Genomic DNA, 16169 nt, shown 5'->3' with positions numbered 1-16169 from the left:
AGCTAGCTACTCATTTCTCTAGCAGTTTCTTCTTTCACACACTGATGGCTTAAGAGTGCATTATTTAACTTTGATATATTTGTGAACGTTCTCATTCTTTGGTGGTTATTGATACCCAGCTTCATTCCTTTGTGATCATTGGAGATGCTTTGAATAATTCCGATGTTTTTAAATTAAAAAAAAATTTTTTTATTAATTAAAAATTACAGAAAGAAATGCAAACATTTCCAATATGTGATCATTCCATTCTACATATATAATCAGTAATTCACAATATCATCATATAGCTGCAAATTCATCATCCTGATCATTTCTTAGAACATTTGCATCAATTCAGAAAAAGAAACAAAAAGACAACAGAAAAATAAAACGAAAACAGACAAAAAAACCATACACACCATACCCTACTCCTCCCTTTCATTGATCACTAGCATTTCAAACTAAATTTCTTTTAGCATTTGTTCCCCCTATTAATTTTATTTTTTTTAACTTTTTTTATTAATTAAAAAATTAACAAACAAAACATTAAGATATCATTCAATTCTACATATATAATCAGTAATTCTTAATATCATCACATAGTTGCATATTCATCATTTCTTAGAACATTTGCATCGATTTAGAAAAAGAAATAAAGACAACAGAAAAAGAAATAAAACAACAGAGAAAAGAAAAGATTATACATACCATATACCCCTTACCCCTCACTTTCATTTACCACTAGCATTTCAAACTAAATTTATTTTAACATTTGTTCCCCCTATTATTTATTTTTATTCCATAAATTTTACTCTTCTGTTGATATAGTAGCTAAAAGGATCATCAGACACAAGATTTTCACATTCACAGAGTCTCATTGTGAAAGCTATATCATTGTTCAATCATCATCAAGAAACATGGCTACTGGAACACAGCTCTACATTTTCAGGCAGTTCCCTCCAGCCTCTCCACTACATCTTGAACAACAAGGTGATACCTACTTAATGCGTAAGAATAACCTCCAGGATAACCTCTCGACTCTGTTTGGAATCTCTTAGCCATTGACACTTAGTCTCATTTCACTCTTCCCCCTTTGGTCGAGAAGGTTCTCTCAATCCCTTGATGTTAATTCTCATCTCATTCTAGGGTTTCTCTCAGTCCTTTGATGCTGAATCTCAGCCCATTCCAGGATCTCTGTCCCACGTTACCAGGAAGGTCCACACCCCTGGGAGTCATGCCCCACGCAGAGAGGGGGAGGGTGGCGAGACTGCTCCTCATGTTGGCTGGAGAGAGAGGCTACATCTGAGCAACAAAAGAGGCTCTCTTGGGGGTGACTCTTAGGCCTAAATTTTAAGTAGACTTGACCTATCCTTTGTGGGGTTAAGTTTCATATGAACAAACCCCAAGACTGGGGGCCCAGCCCATAACCTTGTCTGTCCACACTGCCTGTGAGAACATCAAGAATTCAACTTGGGGAAGTTGAATCTCTCCCCACTCTCACCACTCCCCAAAGGGGGCTTGCAAATACCTTTCCAGTCACTGATCAGATCACTCTGGGATTCACCGGGGCATCACTCTGGACAAATCAACAAAATCTCATGTCCTACCTGAGATTCCAAGCACCCATGACATTCAATCAAACTATGTACATGAGTTACACTAGGAAATGCTCTAGTCAAAATATAAATTTTCTAACAAATAAACATTTTTTGCTCCAGTCTCACACATAAGGTGACATTTTAAAGTATTAATTATCATCCATTTTCAGCACCCTGCAACAATGACACCCCTTTGTTCTTCCTCACGCAAAAACATCTTTAAAATTTGTACATTGTACATTTCACTATCATTACTCTCTAGGCATTCCTAGATTATACCATCTCGATCTTTACCATCTATCTTTCTTTCTGACTTCATCCATGTCCCCAGCCCTCCTCCTTCTATCATTCTCACATGCAGCTTCATTCAGTGTTTTAACATAATTGTATTACAGTTAGGTAATATTCTGCTGTCCATTTCTGAGTTTTTATATCCAGTCCTGTTGCACACTCTGTATCCCTTCAGCTCCAATTACCCAATATCTCACCCTATTTCTGTCTCCTGATGGTCTCTGTTACCAAGGAAATATTCCAAGTTTATTCACTAACGTCAGTTCATATCAATGAGACCATACAGTATTTGTCCTTTTGTTTCTGGCTAATCACACTCAGCATAATGTCCTTAAGGTCCATTCATGTTGTTACATACTTCATAACTTTATTCTGTCTTACAGCTGCATAATATTCCATCTTATGTAAATGTCACAGTTTGTTTAGTCAACTGTCTGTTGATGGACATTTTGGCTGTTTCCATCTCTTGGTAATTGTTAATAATGCTACTATAAATATTGGTTTGTAAATGTCCATTTGTGTCCTTGGCCTTGTGTCCTTTGAGTAGAGACAGCATATAGATGGGTCCTGTTTTTTAATCCATTCTGCCAGACTATGTCTTTTGATTGGAGAGTTTAATCCATTAACATTCAGTGTTATTACTGCATGGGTAGTACTTTCTTCTACTATTTTGCCTTCTGGATTTTATATGTCATATCTAATTTTCCTTCTTTTTTTTTTTTTATTAATTAAAAAAATTAACTAACACAACAATAGAAATCAATCCATTCTACATATGCAATCAGTAATTCTTAATATCATCACATAGGTGTATGGTCATCATTTCTCAGTACATATGCATCGATTTAGAGAAAGAAATAGCACTACAACAGAAAAAGAAATAAAGTGATAACACAGAGAGAAAACACAAATAAAAATAAAAAGTACAAAAATATATGAGAAAAAAAAAACAAAACAAACAAAAAAAAAACTATAGATCAGATGCAGCTTCATTCAGCGTTCCAAGATAATTACATTACAATTAGGCAGTATTGTGCTGACCATTTTTTTTTTTTTTTAGACGTCATACCATTCTACATATGCAATCAGTAATTCTTAACATCATCACATAGATGCATGATCATCGTTTCTTAGTACATTTGCATCGGTTTAGAAGAACTAGCATTATAACAGAAAAAGATATAGAATGTTAATATAGAGAAAAAAAATAAAAGTAATAATAATAAGAACAAAACAAACAAAACAAAACAAAACAAAAACCTATAGCTCGGATGCAGCTTCGTTCAGTATTTTAACATGATTACTTTACAATTAGGTATTATTGTACTGTCCATTTTTGAGTTTTTGTATCTAGTCCTATTGCACCGTCTGTATTCCATCAGCTCCGATTACCCATTATCTTACCCTGTTTCTAACTCCTGCTGAACTCTGTTACCAATGACATATTCCAAGTTTATTCTCGAGTGTCGATTCACATCATTGGGACCATACAGTATTTGTCTTTTAGCTTTTGGCTAGACTCACTCAGCATAATGTTTTCTAGGTCCATCCATGTTATTACATGCTTCATAAGTTTATCCTGTCTTCATGTTGTTATGTCTTCATGTTTAATTGTTCCTTTTATTAGTATATAGTATCCTTCTTTGTCTCTTTTAACTGCTTTACATTTGAAGTCTAATTTGTTGGATATTAGTATAGCCACTCCTGCTCTTTTCTGGTTGTTATTTGCATGAAATATCTTTTCCCAACCTTTCACTTTCAACCTATGTTTATCTTTGGGTCTAAGATGTGTTTCCTGTAGACAGCATATAGAAGGATCCTGTTTTTTAATCCATTCTGCCAATCTATGTCTTTTGATTGGGGAATTCAGTCCATTGACATTTAGTGTTATTACTGTTTGGATAATATTTTCCTCTAACATTTTGCCTTTTGTATTATATATATCATATCTGATTTTCCTTCTTTCTACACTCTTTTCCATATCTCTCTCTTCTGTCTTTTTGTATCTGACTCTAATGCTCCCTTTAGTATTTCTTGCAGAGCTGGTCTCTTGGTCACGAATTCTTTCAGTGACTTTTTGTCTGAGAATGTTTTAATTTCTCCCTCATTTTTGAAGGATAATTTTGCTGGATATAGGAGTCTTGGTTGGCAGTTTTTCTCTTTTAGTATTTTAAATATATCATCCCACTGTCTTCTAGCTTCCATGGTTTCTGCTGAGAAATCTACACATAGTCTTATTGGGTTTCCCTTGTATGTGATGGATTGTTTTTCTCTTGCTGCTTTCAAGATCCTCTCTTTCTCATTGACCTCTGACATTCTAACTAGTAAGTGTCTTGGAGAACGCCTATTTGGGTCTAATCTCTTTGGGGTGCGCTGCACTTCTTGGATCTGTAATTTTAGGTCTTTCATAAGAGTTGGGAAATTTTCAGTGAAAATTTCTTCCATTAGTTTTTCTCCTCCTTTTCCCTTCTCTTCTCCTTCTGGGACACCCACAACACGTATATTTGTGCGGTTCATATTGTCCTTGAGTTCCCTGATACCCTGTTCAAATTTCTCCATTCTTTTCCCTATAGTTTCTGTTTCTTTTTGGAATTCAGATGTTCCATCCTCCAAATCACTAATTCTATCTTCTTTCTCTTTAAATCTATCATTGTAACTATCCATTATTTTTTCTATGTTTGCTACTTTATCCTTCACTTCCATAAGTTCTGCGATTTGTTTTTTCAGTTTTTCTATTTCTTCTTTATGTTCAGCCCATGTCCTCTTCATGTCCTCCCTCAATTTATCGATTTCATTTTTGAAGAGGTTTTCCATTTCTGTTCGTATATTCAGGATTAGTTGTCTCAGCTCTTGTGTCTCATTTGAGCTATTGGTTTGTTCCTTTGACTGGGCCATATTCTCAATCTTTTGAGCGTGGACAGTTATCTTCTGCTGCTGGCGTCTGGGCATTTATTCAGATTTCTCTGGGTGTTGGACCCAGCAAGGTTGTAAGATTTTTCTGTGAAATCTCTGGGACCTGTTTTTCTTATCTTGCCCAGTACGTGGCGCACGTGGCACACGTTTGTCTCAAGTGTTTGGAATGGGTCTCCCCCAGTCACCGATCTCCGTGGCCTGGGGCTTTCGGATCCAAATCTCTCCGTTGGTTCAGGGGCCGCGCGTGGTGGGGGCGTCAACTGCCGCGGCTTGAGGGGACCCTGTGGCTGGTTGCGGGCCGCAGCGGGATTCCCCACCGGACCAGGAAGCCTCCCGTGGGGGGGGGGCTTCCGCGGCTTGGATAGCCCTCCTATCTGAGACTCGTATCCGCGGACTCGAAGCAGAGACTCGAAGCCGCCCGCAAAAGAGGGGTGCCACCTGCCTCGGCTTGGGAAACTTGCTTCTCCAATACTCTCAGCCGGCCCGGAAAGGGGGGAGGGAGTAGCTCGGACCACCGCAGCTGCCGCTGATCGGGAGATCGCACGCCGCTCGGGGGTCTCACTGCAGCCGAGTCTCGCAGTCAGTCTAGCCAGCCCAGACTTTGGATAGCCCTCTGATCCGGGACTCATAGCCGCGGACTTAAAGCCGAGACTCGAAGCCGCCCGCAAAAGAAGGGCGCCGCCTGCCTCGGCTTGGGGAACTTACTTCTCCGATACTCTCAGCCGGCCCGGGAAGGAGGGAGGGATTAGCTCGGACCGCCGCAGCTGCGGCCGCTCGGGGGTCTCGCCGCAGCGAAGACTCGGAATCAGACTTGCCAGCCCAGACTTTGGATAGCCCTCTGATCCGAGACTTGTAGTCGCGGACTCGAAGCCACCCGCAAAAGTGTGGCGCCGGCCGCCTTGGCTGGGAAGCTTGTCTCTCCGAGTCTCTCTGCCAGCCCCGGAAGGAGGGAGGGGTTAGCTCGGACCGCCGCAGCTGCGGCCGCTCGGGGGTCTCGCCGCAGCCAAGACTCGGAATCAGACTTGCCAGCCCAGACTTTGGATAGCCCTCTGATCCGAGACTTGTAGTCGCGGACTCGAAGCCGCCCGCAAAAGTGTGGCGCCGGCCACCTTGGCTGGGAAGCTTGTCTCTCCGAGTCTCTCAGCCAGCTCCGGAAGGAGGGAGGGATTAGCTCGGACCGCCGCAGCTGCGGCCGTTCAGGGGTCTCGCCGCAGCCAAGACTCGGAATCAGGCTTGCCAGCCCAGACTTTGGATAGCCCTCTGATCCAAGACTTGTAGTCGCGGACTCGAAGCCACCCGCAAAAGTGTGGCGCCGGCCGCCTTGGCTGGGAAGCTTGTCTCTCCGAGTCTCTCAGCCAGCCCCGGAAGGAGGGAGGGATTAGCTCGGACCGCCGCAGCTGCGGCTGCTCGGGAAATCGCCCGCCGCTCGGGGCTCTCACTCACCGCAGCTGAGTTTCGCAGTCAGACTAGCCAGCCCAGACTTGGTTACGCTGTGTGTCCATTCCCTGCTGTAGCCCCGAGAGTTGTTTTGTACTGTTTCTGTTCACCTATTAGTTGATTTGGAGTCGGAGGAACTAAGACGCATGTACCTTACTAAGACGCCATCTTGGATCCCCTAATTTTCCTTCTTTTTACCTTTACTCATAGTCTTCCTTTCTACACTCTTCTCCACACCTCTCTCTTCTGTCTTCGTATCTGTCAATAGTGTTCCCTTTAGTATTTCTTGCAGAGCTGGTCTCTTGGTCACAAATTCTCTCAGTGATTTTTTGTCTGAAAATGTTTTAATTTCTCCCTCATTTTTGAAGGACAGTTTTGCTGGATATAGAATTCTTGGTTGGCAGTGTTTCTTTTTTAATAATTTAAATATATTATCCCACTGTCTTCTCGCCTCCATGGTTTCTGCTGCGAGATCTGCGCATAGTCTTATTGGGCTTCCCTTGTATGTGATGGATTACTTTTCTCTTGCTGCTTTCAAGATCCTCTCTTTCGCTTTGACCTCTGACATTCTGATTATTAAATGTCTTGGAGTATGTCTATTTGGAGCTATTCTCTTTGGGGTATGCTGCACTTCTTGGATCTGTAATTTTAAGTTTTTCATAAGAGTTGGGAAATTTTCAGTGATAATTTCCTCCATTAGTTTTTCTCCTCCTTTTCCCTTCTCTTCTCCTTCTGGGACACCCACAACATGTATATTCATGTGCTTCATATTATCTTTCAATTCCCTGAGTCCCTGCTCATATTTTCCCATTTTTTTCCCTATAGTTTCTGTTTCTTGTCGGATTTCAGATGTTCCGTCCTCCAGTTTTGAAATCCTATGTTCTGTCTCTCAAAATCTGCCATTGTAGGTTTCCATTGTTTTTTTCATCTCTTCTACTGTGTCTTTCATTCCCATAAGTTCTGTGATTTGTTTTTTCAGACTTTCAGTTTCTTCTTTTTGTTCTTTCCTTGCCTTCTTTATATCCTCCCTCAATTCATTGATTTGGTTTTTGATGAGGTTTTCCATGTCTGTCCGTACATTCTGAATTAATTGTTTCAGTTCCTGTATGTCATTTGAATTGTTGGTTTGTTCCTTTGACTAGGCCATATCTTCAATTTTCCTAGTGTGATTTGTTATTTTTTTTGCTGGCGTCTAGGCATTTAGTTACCTTAATTAGTTTATTCTGGAGATTGCTTTCACTTCTTTTTGTTGTCTATCTGTTCTTTGACATTCTGTTCAGCTTTATCTGGACCTTTAGCTTAAGTTTTGTTTAACAGAGAAGAATTTTTCAGTTCTTGTTTTCTTGTTTCTTGCCTTGCTTGTGTGGTGCCTTCCTCTCCCCCCCCCCCCCCCACACTTAGGAGGGTCTACCTAGGTATTATATACCCCAGCCAGATTTTCCCAGACCAAACTGGCCTCTTAGCAGGAGGAAAGAGTCACCTGCATCGGTTTTCCCTGAGGGTGAGACCCAGTAGGTTGAAAGACTTTCCTGTGAAGTCTCTGGACTCTGTTTTTCTTATCCTGCCTAGTGTGTGACGCTTGTCTGCCTGCAGGTCCCACCAGCATAAGATGATGCGGTACCTTTAACTGTTGGAGACTCTCCCTGCTGGGGGCGTGGTGGAGACAGAGGAGAGGTTGTAGGCTGGTTTTGATGGCTTCAAATTACCAAGCCCTGGGGTCTGAATTCCTTGATGGAGGGATTCCACCTGAGTTGGGCTTCACCCCTCCCCTGGGGAAGACCCAGGCTCCAGACAGGCCCCCAAAAGAGCTCACTTCTCCCTATGCCTGGGGCAGTTGCAGCCTGAAAAGTCTTGCCGCTGTATCCCGAGGCAGTCAAGTCTTTGTAGATACACAGCCACAAAAACCTGTTTCCTTCTTTTTTTTTCTCCCCCTTTTTCTGTCAGTCCTGCCCCCTTGGCGCCAGGGCAAAAATGAGCAACCTCTGCTTTGATCAGGTTCACCTAAGCTGGGGGCCTATTTTTAGTAGTCAGAATTTGTTATTTAGTTCCACAATTGGCGTTTGATTATGCCCAGTCCCTGCTGCTGATAAAGTCCTTTCCTTTCCCCTCCGGGAAGCGGCCTGTGGGGGAGGGGCGCTGGCCACCGCAGCTTTGGGAACTCACGGTTTTGGGGGGTGCTCGCAGCCGGTCCAGCTGGTCCAGACTGGGATACGCTGTGTGTCTGGTCACTGACATGGCCCCTGGAGCTGTTCTGTACTGTTTCTGGTTATTTAGTAGTTGTTCTGGAGGATGAACTAAAATGCGCACGTTGTTAAGCTGCCATCTTGACCCGGAAGTTGATGTTTTTAAATTTATAAAGACCTGTTTTATGCCTCAGCCTGTGATCTATCCTGGAAAATGTTCCGTGAGCACTAGCAAAGAATGTATATCCAGGCGTTTTGGTGTATAATGACCTATATATGTCTGTTAGGTCTAAGTCATTATTGAGTTGGTTTAACTTTTCTGTTTCCTTGTTGATCTCTGTCTGATTGTTCTATCTATAGAGGGCAATGTGTATTGAAATCTCCAACTATTACTGTTGGAACATCTGTCGCTCCTGTCAGTTTTGCCAATGTCTGTCTCATGTACTTTGGAGCTCCTTGATTGGGAGCATAAACATTTATGATTGTTATTTCTTCTTGGTGAATTGACACTTTTATTAATGTGTAACATCCCTTGTCTCTTATAATGTTACATTTAAAGTCTATTTTGTCCAATATTAATATAGCTAGCTACTCCTTTCTTTTGGTTACAGCTTGCATAGAACATCTTTTTCCATCCTTTCCCTTATCAATTTATTTTTATCCTTAGGTCTAAGATTAGTCTCTTATAAGCAGCATATATCTGGATTATATTTCTTAATCTGTTCTGCCAATCTATATCTTTTAATTGGTAAATTTAGTCCATTAGCATTCATAATTATTACTGAAAAGATATTTCTTGAATCCGTCATTTTATCATTTAGATTTTATTTGTCAAATCTACATATTCTTTTCCCTCTTTCTCTTTTTATCCTTTAAGTTACCCTTAGTGGTACTGTTCAATTCTCTGCCCTCCTCTAGACCCCCCTCCCTGTCTTTTTTTTTTTTTTCAATTGGCAGAACTCCCCTATGTATTTCTTATAGTGCTGGTCTCTTGTTGACAAATTCTTTCAGGATTTCTTTGTCTGAAAATGTTAACCTCTCCGTCATGTTTGAAGGACAGTTTGACTTGTTGGAAGACTTGGCTGGAAGTGTTTCTCTTTCACGATCTTAAATATACTTTACCACTGCCTTCTTGCCTCCATAGTGCCAGTTGAGTAGTGTGAACTCAGTCTTACGTGGTTTCCCTTGTATGTAGTAGATTTTTTCTCTTCCTGCTTTCAAGATTTTCTGCTTCTCTTCAACATTTGACAGACTGATTAGTATGTGTCTTGGGGAAGGCCTATTTGGATTTATTCTATTTGGAGTTCATTGGGCTTCTTTGATCAGCATATTTATATCCTTTATTAGGGTTGGGAAGTTGTCCCCATTATATCTTCAACTTATCTTCCTAACCCTTTACTCTTCTCTTTTTCTTGGACACCAGTGATTCTTACATTTGTGCACTTTGTTTTATCTTTCATTTCCCTGAGATCCCGTTCAAGTTTTTCCATCTTTTTTGCTACTTGTTGTTTTGAGTGTTTGAAATTAGTTTTCCTGTTTTCTAGTTTGCTTGTTCTTTCTTCTGCCTCTTCAAATCTGCTGTTTTGTTTCTCTAGTTTATTTTTATTTGTTCTGCAGCATCTTTGATCTCTGTGATATCTGCTGTTTTTCTATTTATTCTTTCAAATTCTTCTTTATGCTCTCGTAGTGTCTTCTTGATCTCCTTTATGTCATTAGCCATCCCATTTATTTTACTTAGTAGAGTTATATGAACATCTTTGATTAGTTGTTTCAAAGTCTGTCTCCTCCAGTGTTTTAATTTGGTCATTAGGCTGGGCTATATATGTCTGCATCTTGATATGCTTAGTGATCTTCTTTTGTCTTCACAGCATGTAAATATCTTGCTTGGTTTACTTTGTAAGTTGATTTCCTTCAGTAGTTTGTAGCTTTTACTTGCGTAATGGTTGTGGAGCAGGATGTGGGGTGCAGCACAACAGTGCAGTAATGTGTTGCAGTGCAGGTGTAGGCATAGGTTGGGGCACTACACCTGGTGCCTTTGAGCATGGTGTGCAGGTTGCAGGGTTGTAGATCTGTGGTGCAGAAAATGTGGGTGTGTGGTGCAGCTCAGGCTGACCTTGGAGCTTAGGAGCAGGGTGCAGGGTGAGGGACACAGAGGTAGCGTGTTCCTAGTCCCAGTCTCCCCATCTGTGTATTCCTGAGGGTTCCAGGCTTCCATTTGGAAAGGGGCATTTTAGGCTGTTTGCACCAGCTGGGCGGTCTCCTATTCTCTGCGTCTCAATTCTTTAGGTTTTCTAGCCAGGGCCTCCATATGTGGTGCGGAAGACGCTCCCAGGTCACTTTCACCCTGGAATCACTGTCTCAGTCACCTTCTCATCCCTTTCTTTGCTGTTCCTTAGGGCAAGGGTGAACCCTGCCTATCCTATTCTGCCATCTTCCCGGAACCCTCTATTTTGCCATCTTTCTGGAACCCTTTATCCAGCACTTTTGTAGTATTTTGGGCTGGCCAACTCAAAAAAGCCTTGTTTTCTTTCCATCAGCTCCCCTCCTTCTCTACCAGGGCAAAAACTCCTAGTACTTTTGGTTCTTATTATTCCAAGTTTATCTGAGCTGGGGCCCTATTTTCAGTAGTCAGAATTTGTTAATTAATTTATTAATTAAACCAAGCTCTGCAATTGGAGCTAATCTCTTGTTGCAAGTAAAATCTGTTTCCTTTTCCTTTGGGGAACTACGCTTCCATGCCCATGGAGGAGGAGTGCTGGCCTTCATGGCTTGAGGGTCTTACAGTTCTTTGTGGGATTTCAGTCCATCCAGCTTGTGCAGACTGGTATGTGCTGTGTGTCCAGTTGCTCATAGAGCCCCAGCAGTTGTTCTGTACTGTTCCTAGCTATTTACTAGCCACTCTGGAGGAAGAACTAAATTCCATACCTCACTAAACCATCATCTTGCCTCCCTCCCCCAGATTGAATATTGAGTTCTACCTTCTTGCTCAGAGGCCAGCATAATCCCAGCACAGCTGCATTACTTACCTATGTGACTGTATCTTGTGCCACCACCTGGGAGGGTTGTGCTGTTAGCAACTCCATTTGACCAATAGGAAGCAAATGGCCAGAGAAACTGACTGCCTTGTCTGACACCCATGCCTGTTTCCTATACCTGTGGTTTCCCAAATGCCCACTCATCAGAATCTGCAGGGAAGCTTTGGGACAGTATGGATTCCTGGGCCCCAGAAGGCTAAATGCTGCCCATTCAGGGGCTGGCGATATTTGGAAAACTGCTAACTTCCCTCCATGCTGGCTCTGAGAACATACCACTGAAAAAAATAACAATAAAAAGGACTTCCTGGATATCTAGATCATGGGTCAGCAAACTTTTTGTGAAGTATGAGAAAGTAAATCTTTTCAGCTTTGTAGAATATGGAGTTTCTGTCTCTGTTGCTGCTACTCAATCTGTCATTGTAGTAGGAAAGCAGCCATAGACAGTAAGTAAAAAAGTGGATGTGCTGGATTTGGGCTTTGGGCCCTAATTCACCTGTGCCAGTCTCAATGGTTAGTATTGTGTCTTGATGCACAAAGTGATTGAATTTGCCTTTCTCCAGGGGGTGTGTACACCTGTGTAGGAATATGTTACAGGCAGATACAGCTCATCCAGATGTATTGTTTAGGAAATGCATTCAGCTGGTAGTACAAAGACTACCAGAGCATTAGCCTGAACTAATTGGAGATGAATTTTTCTGTTTTGCTAGGAAAAAAATTTGGAGTTAATAGTCCAGTAATAAGTATGATGGCTCAAAAAGGTCATCAGACCCAGGGTCCTTCTGTCTTTCTGCTTCCGTTCTCAGGGTTACCTCATGATCACAGGATGGCTGCTGGAATTCCCATCATCACATCCATACTTGATAAAGAAAGGAAAAATAAGGGAAAAGTGTGAAAAAACACCAACAATGGGCAGGCCACAGTGGCTCAGCAGGCAAAGTTCTCACCTGCCATGCCAGAGATCCAGGTTCAATTCCCGGTGCTTGCCTGTGTAAAAAAAAAAAAAAAGCACTAACAGTGACATTTTCTTACATGCCACTGGCTGCTCTTACCTGCAAAAGAGACAGGAAAATATAATTTTCTTATTGTTTTTTTTTGTTTTGCTTTATTTTGGTGGAACACATTACCATCCCCAGCAATAATAGAGGGGGAAAAACAGATACTAGGTAGGCACCTAGCACTTGCCATCACTTGGGAGGACTAAAACCACACCCAAAATGTGCTTCAGCTAAGCCCCCTGAGCTCTGCTAAGTTTATTTTCTGTTCCATGCATCATCACTCAGTCGATGGAGAGTACAAGAGCTGAAATCTCAGTTCTCCATAACTAATTAGCCCCTTCCAGATGCCTTTGGGGTTCAATGTACACTTCACTATTATAAGTCAAATTAATACATGAATATTAAGCTCCTATTAGTCATCATCTACCCATTTCTTGGACACCCCAGTACAGAGAAACATATCCAGATATACCTTTTCCTCTTTGGGCAACTTTGGCTGCTGGAGAGTTCTTCCTCACTGGAATCTTTTTCCAGTTTCTCCCCTCTGGGAGTTTGTTTCCTAGGATCATCTGGAATAAACCATCTCAGTCTTTCCTTTTCCTCATTACATCTTTTCTAGGGATTCAAGGGTCTCTGCCACCTCCACTCTGAGGATCCTCAGCTTTACCACTCTCTCTGCACTGTTTTCTATCTTTCCTCAGATCTTCTGGTAGGGTCTAGAGCTTCTCAAACTTTGAAGTGCATGTGGACCATTTGGGGGTCTTGTTAAAATGCAGAGTTTGAGTCAGTACATCAAGGTGGGGTAGGTGATTCTGTGTTTCTAAGACATTCCTACTGTGTGATGTAAGTGATATTGCTACACTCTGAGTAGTAGTGGTTTGGACCTTTTCTCTGAACATATTTCAGTTTGTCTTTTAACAGGCAGCAACCAAAACCATACCTAAGTTGCTCTGGTCAATTTAGAATAGAGTAGGGCATTCAATTCCTTTATTACAGGAGATATACCATATATTCTTTTTTAAAAATATTTTTACTTAAGAAAATTAACAGTACACTTAGAAATACCAAAAAATAGATATCTTAGTTAAGTTATCCGCAGGCATATTTAAATAAAGTATCTAAATAATCATTGTAAGACCTGTGTTTGCACAGTTTCATAAACCAATTTAAAATTAAGGCAACAAGGAAAAAATTTACAAATTCAGATATCAGAATTCTAGATATTAAACACTGAATATTAAATACCATTTGATCAGCTATTAAAACTGAATTTTCTCAAAATATCAAGTAGAAAGTTATTAATATTAATGTTACTATAGTAATGACCTATGTTACTGAACTATTTCTTGATTTCTGGAAAATATAATGATACAAATGTTTTTACAATAATATATGGAAATCTTAACCACCAAAATACCTTATATTTTTTAATGGGGTACAACCACATAATTCACTTAGTTTGAACTTACTAAAACCCGTTAAGTCTCTCCCACAGGCCACTGTTTTGCCATGTCCCTCTTATTTTATACTTATGTTGCTGTTTTTTAAGATTTTCTCATAGGACCTGACCTTGATCTTTCTGAGTTTTAGCACATTGGATTGGACTCATCCCTTAGGCCAACTGAGATCATTGATGTCTGTCATTCAGTGTTTTTGTAGTCCCTCCATGCTTGGGGGCTGTTACAAACTTGATAGGCCTTCAATTTCTCCATCTAACTCCACTGAAAACTTCTGTTGGTTAATTTAAATGCTTCAGAAAATTCCTCCTTTCTTCATCTTGTTCATGAGCACACTGTCACTTGCCTTACCATGCTTCAATTCTATGATGTCTGCACAGAGGGATGCTTGGTGGTTTTCACGGGCGAGGCTTTTACCAACAACCTCCTATTGGTACAATGCATCTGGGATGCAGTGCATCTCTGAGATTAATTGGGCTGCCCTTCCCTGCTGATATAGGGAGAAGGATATAGCATATTGTTCCCATAAGTTGCCTAATTGCTGAATTGTTTCATGTCTCATTTGTTCACTCCTTAGCCATTGGGTCCCTGCTCCCTGCCAGTGTGCGCATGATGGCTGTGGGCCCTCCTGGTTATTGTGGATGGAACATTGTCAAACTCTTGTTCCTTGATAATGAGTGTTTAAGAGAAGCTCATGTTCTATCTCTTTGCTTTTCTTGCCAGGTCTACATCCGGATAAAAGATGATGAGTGGAATGTCTATCGGCGGTATACGGAGTTCAGGAGTTTGCACCACAGATTACAAAACAAGTACCCTCAAGTGAGGGCCTACAACTTCCCACCCAAAAAGGCCATTGGAAACAAGGTACACCCAAAGTGGGATGTCAGGCCCCCCCATTTGTGTCTACATTCGAGGCAGATTATTTGATTGAATTTTTTTTTATTGTTTAAAAATACATTTCTTCTTTTTTTATTAATTAAAGAAAAAAAAAGAAACTAACACAACATTTAGAAATCATTCCATTCTACATATGCGATCAGTAATTCTTAACATTATCACATAGATGTATGATCATCATTTCTTAGTACATTTGCATCGATTTAGGAAAGGAACTAGCAAAACAACAGAAAAAGATATAGAATGTTAATATAGAGAAAAAAATAATAATAATAAAAAAAGAAAAGGAAAAAGAAAAAAAAACAAAAGACAAATAAACAAACAGACAAACAAAAAAAACTATACTCAGATGCAGCTTCATTCAGTGTTTTAACATAATTACATTACAATTAGGTATTATTGTGCTGTCCATTTTTGAGTTTTTGTATCTAGACCTGTTGCACAGTCTGTATCCCTTCAGCTCCAATTGCCCATTATCTTACCCTGTTTCTGACTTCTGCTGGTCTCTGTTACCAATGACATATTCCAAGTTTATTCTCGAATGTCGGTTCACATCAGTGGGACCATACAGTATTTGTCCTTTAGTTTTTGGCTAGACCCACTCAGTATAATGTTCTCTAGGTCCATCCATGTTATTACATGCTTCATAAGTTTATCCTGCCTTAAAGCTGCATAATATTCCATCGTATGTATATACCACAGTTTGTTTAGCCACTCATCTGTTGATGGACATTTTGGCTGTTTCTATCTCTTTGCAATTGTAAATAACGCTGCTATAAACATTGGTGTGCAAATGTCCGTTTGTGTCTTTGCCCTTAAGTCCTTTGAGTAGATACCTAGCAATGGTATTGCTGGGTCGAATGGCAATTCTATATTCAGCTTTTTGAGGAACCGCCAAACTGCCTTCCACAGTGGTTGCACCATTTGACATTCCCACCAACAGTGGATAAGTGTGCCTCTTTCTCCGCATCCTCTCCAGCACTTGTCATTTTCTGTTTTGTTGATAATGGCCATTCTGGTGGGTGTGAGATGATATCTCATTGTGGTTTTGATTTGCATTTCTCTAATGGCCAGGGACATTGAGCATCTCTTCATGTGCCTTTTGGCCATTTGTATTTCCTCTTCTGAGAGGTGTCTGTTCAAGTCGTTTTCCCATTTTGTAATTGGGTTAGCTGTCTTTTTGTTGTTGAGTTGAACAATCTCTTTATAAATTCTGGATACTAGACCTTTATCTGATATGTCATTTCCAAATATTGTCTCCCATTGTGTAGGCTGTCTTTCTGCTTTCTTGATAAAGTTCTTTGATGCACAAAAGTGTTTAATTTTGAGGAACTCCCATTTATTTATTTCTTTCTTCAGTGCTCTTGCTTTAGGTTTAAGGCCC

General features: G+C 40.7%; 1 protein-coding gene across 5 annotated transcripts in view; it reads left to right on the top strand.

Moving 5' to 3' along the window:
• The window catches only part of SNX29 (sorting nexin 29), a 669987-nt gene that overhangs the window by 554498 nt on the left and 99320 nt on the right, over positions 1 to 16169 (top strand). For all 5 annotated transcript variants that reach the window (XM_077141767.1, XM_077141762.1, XM_077141768.1 and 2 more), the window contains one exon: positions 14612 to 14752. In XM_077141767.1, coding sequence (XP_076997882.1) covers positions 14612 to 14752 — 141 coding nt within the window. The remainder of the gene's footprint in view (positions 1 to 14611; positions 14753 to 16169) is intronic.

This window comes from Tamandua tetradactyla, chromosome 23, assembly GCF_023851605.1.
Source record: "Tamandua tetradactyla isolate mTamTet1 chromosome 23, mTamTet1.pri, whole genome shotgun sequence".
NCBI lineage: Eukaryota > Metazoa > Chordata > Mammalia > Pilosa > Myrmecophagidae > Tamandua > Tamandua tetradactyla.
This window is presented reverse-complemented; position numbering and strand designations above follow the sequence as displayed.